At 40.7% G+C, this 8,802-nt stretch overlaps 1 protein-coding gene across 1 annotated transcript; it reads right to left on the bottom strand.

The window, feature by feature from the left end:
• Positions 1 to 2,718: 2,718 nt before the first annotated feature.
• Positions 2,719 to 5,275, bottom strand: mcl1b (MCL1 apoptosis regulator, BCL2 family member b). The gene is made up of 3 exons (XM_020615568.1): positions 4,626 to 5,275; positions 4,123 to 4,373; positions 2,719 to 3,950 (listed from the first exon to the last, which is right to left on the bottom strand). The coding sequence occupies exons 1-3, from the start codon at positions 5,116 to 5,118 to the stop codon at positions 3,834 to 3,836; spliced, it is 861 nt and encodes a 286-aa protein (XP_020471224.1). The 5' UTR covers positions 5,119 to 5,275; the 3' UTR covers positions 2,719 to 3,833.
• Positions 5,276 to 8,802: the final 3,527 nt, after the last annotated feature.

The following is an 8,802-nucleotide window of genomic DNA, read 5'->3' as shown; positions in this document are numbered from 1 at the left end:
AGTTTTAGTGCAAGTTATAGCCTTAACCTTGACACGTCTGAGTCTCAGATTTGCAGGTGCCATTTACAGACATATAAACACCAACTTTCAGCAGATAATTTCATTGCATAACAAGCAAATGTACAAAGAAGGCACACTGGATTATAATTCACTCTCCTAGCATGCAATTGCTCAGTAGGCTGTTATGGCTCAGCTTATCAATTCAAATGTTGCTTTAAAGGACACTACCAGGATCAGTGACACTGTGTGTGCTGTAAATTTGAACAAGATTAAACTGCAGAATGTGTTGACATCTATTTACAGATAATAGTAGGAATGAGTGGAGGCCTGTGCATCAGAACACATAACTAGGAATACTTTGTTTGCAGGGCCTGTTACCAGGAAGACTACATATGCACATCTTGGCATTTTGCCATTTAATGAAGGCGGTGTATCCCAGTGTCTCACAGCTGCTTTCAGGGAAGCTTCCTGCACAAATGAGGCAATGTTTTGAATTTCAAATACCCTAATTTAAATTTTGAATTAGGGCTTTGGTGCTAGCACAGTGAAAGATCACGGATGTGCTGAAAATTAAGCCAAACCTAAGGATAAAAGTCAAAGAAAAAAAACAAGTAGTTGACAGTATGGGCTACGCTGAGTAACAAGTAATTTCTGCAAAGGGTAGTTCAGAAGCACCACAGCAATGAGTGATTAGCAACAAACATGGAAACAATATACCACTAAAAACAGAGGCTCAAATGCTTTGCTCAAAGGAGCAGGACAAAGCTGAGCTGCACATCTATACAAACAGGTTCTCTACATTTAAACAGACTGTAGGCTAAGATTGAACTAAAGACTCTTTGAAGTTCAAAAACACTGCAAATCTCTAATTTGTTGCCAGTGAGGCAGCTCTAGAAACTCTTGTGATGTTTCTAAGATGTGCAATATGTTCAGTTGTATTTCTCTTTTGCAGTTTTACTTCAGACTGCCAACACTTGGCCTATCTTTGCATCTCAGGGGTCAGAATTCTGAGTATTTCCAACATCTAACGAGTAACTACAGCCGAGTACTCGTTAAAGATAAACTTGTGCGTCAGCTGATTTCCCAGAAACTGTTGCTTTTTTTAAAATGAAGGGGCGGGCTGTTGCTACGGGGAAGTGGAGGCGGGACATTTCTCAAAGCTCAAATTACCAAAGTGCAAATAAACTGCAGTTTGTGTGGGGAAACTTTAGTATGAAGAAAAGTTTGAGTAATAAACATGATGAAATGTGGCTTATCTAGTTCTGGTTGGTCCAAACTATTATGTAAACTTTTGTCTAGAATTCCTCCCCTGTAGCCACTAAAAGGGTCATATCCTCAAAAAGTCTGTGTAGAACCACTCATTTAATTTAAAATTCAAAAGAATAAAGCATAGAAACTCTCCTAAGCGTAGTCTTGAATAACATTTAGTTCCGTCTGGGTTGGGCAGTTCCTGGTGGGTGAACTAAGCTGAATATAAGCTGTACTCCCCACAGTATCGGAAGGTTAAGTACATGCTGATAATAGTTTTAAAACCACTCCTTAAACTATCCCATGAGAGGAATGTATTCACCTGATGGGAAGATTGTGCATGCTTTCAGGTCAACAGCTGCAGTGGCTGCACTACTACCTGCTGACATTTTTTTCCAACCACAACATTTACACTTAAAACAGAACGAATGCAGCAGGAACACCGTAAAAGCTTCTAGTTTGCTGTGCAGTTGTTCTGAAAGAATAATGATGGTTCTTTTGCTGCTGAAGAAACTCACTATGTAACCACAGCAGCTGTGACCATTGTGGGAATGTCTAAAGATCTACTAACACAATAACTCTGACATTGCCAAACTTAACCATTTCATTTTCAGATGCAGTTTTAATAGTCACGTACAAATTCAGAGCAATTTAGCATGGTTAAAAGCATGCCAAGATTTAATCTAATAGTTTTTTCCAATAACGTGCAGCCTTCCTAGTAAGCTTTCAAGGTAAGTTACCTGAACTTCATGAGTTCACTTTGACACAGCTGCTTTGTGTGTGCGCAGTTTATTTGCATATCTTGATAGATAATTTTAAACCCACACACTGCATCACCAAGATGGATAAAACATGAAACAGAACCATTTTTAACACCGAGTCTAATCAGAGGAGAAAATAACATGCGCACTAATCACATCAAGACTGATAAAAAGCTTCAGCCCCAAGACACTCCAGTACTGTTTTCTGCCTCCTCAACCCACTTGTGTATGGTGCAAAGTGCTCTATGAAATTGCCTCAGCTTCAATTCCCCATTGTGTAGGAGCTTGTTCTTCACAATGAACTGCAGGGGTAACCAGGGTGGTAGACAACATCATTAGCCGCAGGAGAGAACCAGGTGAGGTTTACTGTGGATCATCACCATGGAGAGGCTCTACTCCATTTCCTCTTAAGGCCTCCACAAGTGTTGTTTGTCCTGTAACCCAAGACAAGTTGGAGGATCTGAACAAACAAGGGTGCAGGCACACATCATAACCAAGGATTCCCCTGCTTCAGGTATCATAGAGCCTATACCAAGATTAAAGGTTTTACATATTAAGAACAAACCCTTCTTGAATCCCAAGCTCAATCTGACAAAAGCTATAGCTTAGTATAGCCCAGTCACCTCTAGAAAACTTCCACATCAAATTGATACAAAGCATTAAAAACCTACCCAAAATAGAAAATACATTAGGAACTTAAATGTTATCAGTTTCTAGGTAGTTAGGACTTTTGTACCCAGGATGTGGACCACCTTATGCAGTTTTGAGGCTGCTGTGAACTGTTTTTTACCCCACTTTCACAATCTAGTTGGTGCATGCATTCATCTGTTGTGCAACAGCTCTTTGGAGATATCTGCGGATGCAGCTGAGTGCTCAATGTGATAGAAGCGCTTGCCACAACCTCATCAAATTTCTAGGAAATGGCAGTCATTGCTCCGCCTTGGGTTATGATGTGTATAAACATCAAATGCTGACAACTGCATAGGTGTTAATCTAAGTTGGGCAGTTCATTTCAGCACAACATAACCAGTATGGGTGCACAGTCACTTGTCCTCTGCAAAAGAGCCCTAACAGAAACACAGTATCAAAAGGTCAAAACATGCAAATTCGATTGTTTCTTTATTTTAACTTACAGCAGGATCTGAACAGATTATTCATTGTCTGTTTCCTCCATGCTCCATCAGCTACTTGCAGCTATGGGTCAGATATCAGTCCAAATTAAGAGTCCTTGTTCATATTTTCATTCCAGGTTGCTGTATAGCCAAAGGTCATGCATGTGGCTGCTCCACGCCTCCTAATGCAGATCCAACATTTTCTTAGGGAGGAAGTATCACTATACTCATGTGAAGCCAATGCCTATGGCTTGTGTGTCCAGAGAATCCAGAAGTTATGAACAGGATCCATGAAAAAGGACTTCATGGGGAAAAAAAAAAAACACAGCTTCCCCCTTCCTGCTTGCTTACAAACACATTACTCTCTGGAACTCACTCGTAAACATACAGTAATCAGCAAGAAGCAAAGCAAAAATATGTTTAACTTCCCATAACCATTCATTTGCATAGAAAGATTTTATTTTACATTTAGAAAAATAAATTTCTTTGTAAATTAAATAAAACCTAATGGTTCTGGGGGCTGGCAAGTTAAATTGCCCCCTATTCCTCAACCAACACTCAAGTCATAGAAGGTGCTCAAAGGAACTGCCAACATTTTCAACATATCAGCAGTGACCCAAGTGTCACTTCCATGTTATGTCAAAAAAAGACTGATGGAAGTGTCAAAAGAAGATGCCAGCATTCTTTTAAAAAAAGTCTTGAGTGTCCAAAGTCACCTGATCAACAGGGCCAGAGTTGCCCCGATACCAGCAAATCCAGCAAAGGCCATAAGTGTGGTCCTCACTGTAGACTCTGGGTCTGCTACTCGAAAAAATTCTTCAAAGCCGTCCTGGAAACAAAGGATTAAAAAAACAAACATATTAGATAACAATCTGAGTCAAGCACAGGGACAAAGGAGAATGTTCACTAGAGACGTTGCCTTTGTTGCACAATGAGTGCAGTTATGTAACCAGCACATTTTTCTGCTAGTTCCCGTCATTCAGTCGTTAGTAGAAACTCACCCAAGCGTTGTTCTTAACCAGCCAGTCCCGCTGGTGAGACAGCAGGTACGTGGAGATCTCCTGTCCCACCAACTCCACACAGTTCTCCCTGCCTTTCTCCTTCAGGTACTGACACACCACTGCACCAAAGGCCAAAAGGCTGGTAATCCGCCCCCAGTTGGTGGTCCCATCAGCGAAGATGCTCTGGGCCACTGAGCCGACAAAACTCATATCATCCCCTCTCTCGTCCAGTGACAGTTTGTTGATCATGCCTAATAAACAATAACAACAATAGTAATAAGGCCAGGGTCAGACACTGAAACGAGCCATCAGTACACGACTACTGACTCAAATTTAACTTAGGCACTATTTCCTTGTACGTCTTGTGAGTAAAATGGCTCCTAGCGGCTGTAACAGCAGTTTAAACATGGAGTCTGCTCTAAGAATTTAAATGCAGAAGTTAAATACAACGTGTGGCTGAAACAGCTAAAGCCTGTGAGCAACAAATAATGGTTCATTCCTACCTTTGTATGCGTATCTGTGTTTTTCCAAAACGCCCTCCACAACTCTTTTCATCGTCGATAGAGTTTTTCTGCGGGTCCACCGATGTGTAGATAGTCCAGTATAATCTCTAAGGAAGTGGCAAATTAGTAGCCTCGTGTCATTCTCCAGGACTTCGTACTCTGCTGGGGAACTGGAGACTTCAATTTCATTATCCGGCTGTAGCACAGGACTACACGGCAATGAGCCGTTGTCAATGTCGCTGACATCCACAAGGGTTTTTGTTCCATACCCATTTGTTGAGCTGACATCCAGGATCTTGGGCCGTTTCAGAGTATTATTGGGCCCAACATTGCCTTTACAAGAGTCTATTGAAGATCCTACGGCAAACTGTGGTGAGGTATTTGAGCCGCAGTGCATGGATCCCTCCACGACTCCATTTTGAGGAAGAATAAGGCTCATGATTTCGGTTGTAACGTTAACGTCTGCCCACTTCTTCGAGGTAATGATGTTCATTTACGTTGTTGCCTTGAAGGTTTCGCCTAAATGGTTTAAAATTGCAGAAGTACAGATGTTTGCTGCTAGCCTGTATAAAGAAAGAGCTAGCCGTTAGCCTAACGATTACACACCCTATAGACAGCCCTGTTCCACCAAAACGGAAGTCAGAACGTTTCGTTGGAACGTTTATAAAGAACGTGCCACGCCCATTACGTCACACGTACGTCAAACTCACGTAAGTATGTATTTGGTTTGTTTATTTTTATTTATTTGTTTATTTTGGACAAATATTAGTGTAGAAAGGAGATGTGATAATTCTGAAACATAAATATGAAACAGGTCCAACTTTGTGATTGATTTCAGGGTTTTGTATATTTGTATGACATCAAATCTGAAACTACAATATTATTAAATAAATAATGACAACAGGCTAGAACAACAATAGCAATCATACATCAAAAACTTTATCAACCGTAATTTTGATTTAGTATAGCATAATAAAGTGGAATCTACATTGTTTTTCCATCTGGTACAGTTTAAATTAATACATTTGGACATTTTGTACATACATTTTGCAGGGTGGCTATGGCGCTACCTGACAACCGACTACTGACGTGTCTTTCCTTGTTGGAATTTTTTTTTTTTTTTTAGCAATGTTTATTTGTTCAAAGATCTTAGTGAAACCACTTTATTATAACTGGAGACAACAGATATGCAAGTATGAGACTTTAATAAACCAGACTGACCCTGTAAAGCTGAAATAAAACTGTGTCCCTCTGGTTCTGTGCTATAAGTCATACCCTTATGTTCCTTCTCACTTGTTTGCTCAGTTGAGACATTTGCCTTGCACGACTGAGAGCTCTTCAAACAGTCACATTTCTTGGACTGTGACAACAGTGATGTGGTGACCACTTAATGCACACTGACACACGGTCACAGAGCACTTGTGTCTTTTGTTGTCTGAGGTTTTCTGAATTGTTTGTTTGGTTACTCAACAACATCTCCTCACTTGTTATGTTTTTGTTTTTCTTATTTCAACAGTTATGCATCATTTTTACTTTCTTTTCATTTTCACAGTCTTGTTGACATGAGTTTATTTAACTCAGCTCAGCTGCAAATATTAGACCAAAGACCTGCTCTGATCAATTATATGGCCAAGGTTCACCAGCCAGTGGTCCTTTCATACTTTATGTCCTAGCAAGATTATAGTGATTAAGTTTCAATGTTACACACCACATCTAACCAAAGCATCCATGTTGAACAGTATGACTTGAGGAAAAAGGTGCTGGCTGAAACTGTATCACATTCTGCCTGTGAAACGTGAGAGGCGTGAGACAGAGGGGGAGAAGTGTTCCTGAGAGAACAGTCCCATGTGACGGCCCAGTGTACTGTGCACTGATTAATAATAGAGATAGTGCCTGTTCTCAGGCTAGTGACAGCACGTGATCAAGGTCAAGGAGACACATTCCTCCAGATTCGGTGCCCTTATGTCCCCAAACTATTTTTACTACTTCTAAATGTTTATTTGCACACTGAAAATGCACTCATACCAATAGAATTACTTATTTTTCCTGTTTCCTCTCCACGTGTTTATTATATACAGAACAGCTTAAATAAATGAATGAATTTGCATAGGCAGGTATTGTATTTGCAAAGAGCTTGTAGGAAAGCATTTAATGAACACTTGAACTCTCCACTGAATCAAACATTTTGGCTTAAAGCTATAATCACTCTAAAGATATGATATTGAGCCGTAATAGTAGGAGTTTTTAATTTTTGCTGCACCTCATTAAAAGCTTCTACTGGTACTCTGTGCTATAACAGGTCCCCAGAGGGCGAACCCTACTGACTTTTCCTCTGGTGCTACCATGAGGTTGGCATTTGGAATTTCAAGTGAAATGTCTGGGCAACTACTGGATTGTTGTTGTGACTGTTGTCCGTGAGGCCTGAACTGATTTAGTGATCCACTGACTTTGTAGCAAAACCTGGAGGTCCAAGCTTGCATCACTTATCCAGCAAAAATAGATCTACTGTGTGGATTGCCTCAAAAATTTGCAGCTACATTTATGGGTTTTAATGAGTTCTGATGACTTTGATGACTCATCCTCCACTGTGAGATTGACATTTGTGTTTTTGAGTGAAATTACAAGCTTAAAAGTGTAATGAGTTTCATCATGCAGAAATAGCTCAACAACTAAAGAATGAATTGCCATTAAAATATGGCAAAGGCATTCGTGATCCCCATAATGTATTGTAATCCCTTAAGATTTAATTTAGCATGGTTAGCTGGGTAGAGAGAACAGGGGGTGGGACATGAGATGGTCATGTAGGTGATTTGTCATTTGGTCATAAACAGCTGAGTTTCTTGCCGTTCCTTGTATTTATCTGACGATTTCAATGTCAGCACTTAACAACAGAAGTTCATGAATCTGGTCGTATCTCCAGTCAGACATTTTTATTGACATCTTCATTCTAAATGACTGTTCTCCTTCACCACAGGATGTTTGTATTCTAATGGTTTTGCACTGGTCATGTGATAGAAAGTCATCAACACCCATTAGCTGGGTGTGACTACTTCGGATTATAAGCTGCTGTGGCCTCACTTGGACTTTACGCAGACATTGTATTAAGGAGTTGGCAGGGTAAAGTCCACTTAATGTCCAGGCCAATTGACTTGGACATTTACGTTCTGACATACAGCTCCCCTGGGTAATTTCTAGATAATTGCAGGGTTGCATGCTGCTAACGTAGCCAACTTTGTCTTAGCACCAGTTCTGCCACCAGTGTGTTGACAATGGTCAAGGTCAAAGTGTTTATTTGTCATATGCACAGTTAGGAAACGTGTTTCCCTGTGCAATGAAATTCTTACTTTGCTGTCCACATGAATGTAACATAATACAAGTGAAATATAAAGTAGATGAGCAATAACACAAATCTAAATAGGCAGTAAAATCACAAATCTAAGGCACTTTAAAGCAGTAAGTGAAGGGAGCAAATAAAATACAACAAGAACAATATAATGCAGAAAGAATATATGCTACTTGGGAGCCGTTGAGTGTAAATACTCAGCAGTGAGTTTACAATTGTGCATGTGCAAAATGAGTATGTAAACAGAACAGATGGAATTACACGAGGTAGATCCCGAGTCAGCTGTTTAGGAGTCTGATGGCAGTCGGAAAGAAAGAGTTTTTCAGTTTAGAGGTCCTGCATTTCACACTTCTGAGCCTCCAACCGGAGGGCAGGGGTATGAACGGTCTGTGCTGGGGGTGTGTGGGGTCCTTGAGGATGGAGGCAGCTCTCCTATGCACCCTGCGGTGGTAAATGGACATGCCAACCCTCCTCAGGAAGTACAGCCGCTGTTGGGCCTTCTTGACCAGCTATGTGGTGTTAAGTGTCCAAGCGAGGTCCTCACTGATGTGGACACCCAGGTATTTGAAGCTGCTCACCCTCTCCACCTCGAGCCCCCGGATGAACAATGGCTGATGAAAACTCCTCTGCTTCCTCATGTCCACTATCATCTCCTTCGTCTTGGCCATGTTGAGGCTGAGATTATTGTCCTTGCACCATGACACCAGACTGGCCACCTCCCTCCTGTAGGCTGCTTCGTCTTGATTTGATTTGATTTATTCTTTCAAGCATGTAAAAACAGTTGATATGACAACACACATACACATAATCCAATATCAATTTGCTTATACCTAC

This window comes from Monopterus albus, unplaced genomic scaffold (assembly GCF_001952655.1).
Source record: "Monopterus albus unplaced genomic scaffold, M_albus_1.0 scaffold166.1, whole genome shotgun sequence".
Taxonomy (NCBI): Eukaryota; Metazoa; Chordata; class Actinopteri; order Synbranchiformes; family Synbranchidae; genus Monopterus; species Monopterus albus.
This window is presented reverse-complemented; position numbering and strand designations above follow the sequence as displayed.

Bases quoted from the DNA above. Each gene is read 5' to 3' on its own strand.
- mcl1b (XM_020615568.1), bottom strand. From the start codon at position 5,118: ATGAACATCATTACCTCGAAGAAGTGGGCAGACGTTAACGTTACAACC. The intron at 4,374-4,625 runs GTAGGAATGAAC...ATTGTTTATTAG, and splicing joins ACACAGATACGCATACAAAG to GCATGATCAACAAACTGTCA. The intron at 3,951-4,122 runs GTGAGTTTCTAC...CTTTGTTTCCAG, and splicing joins TGGTTAAGAACAACGCTTGG to GACGGCTTTGAAGAATTTTT.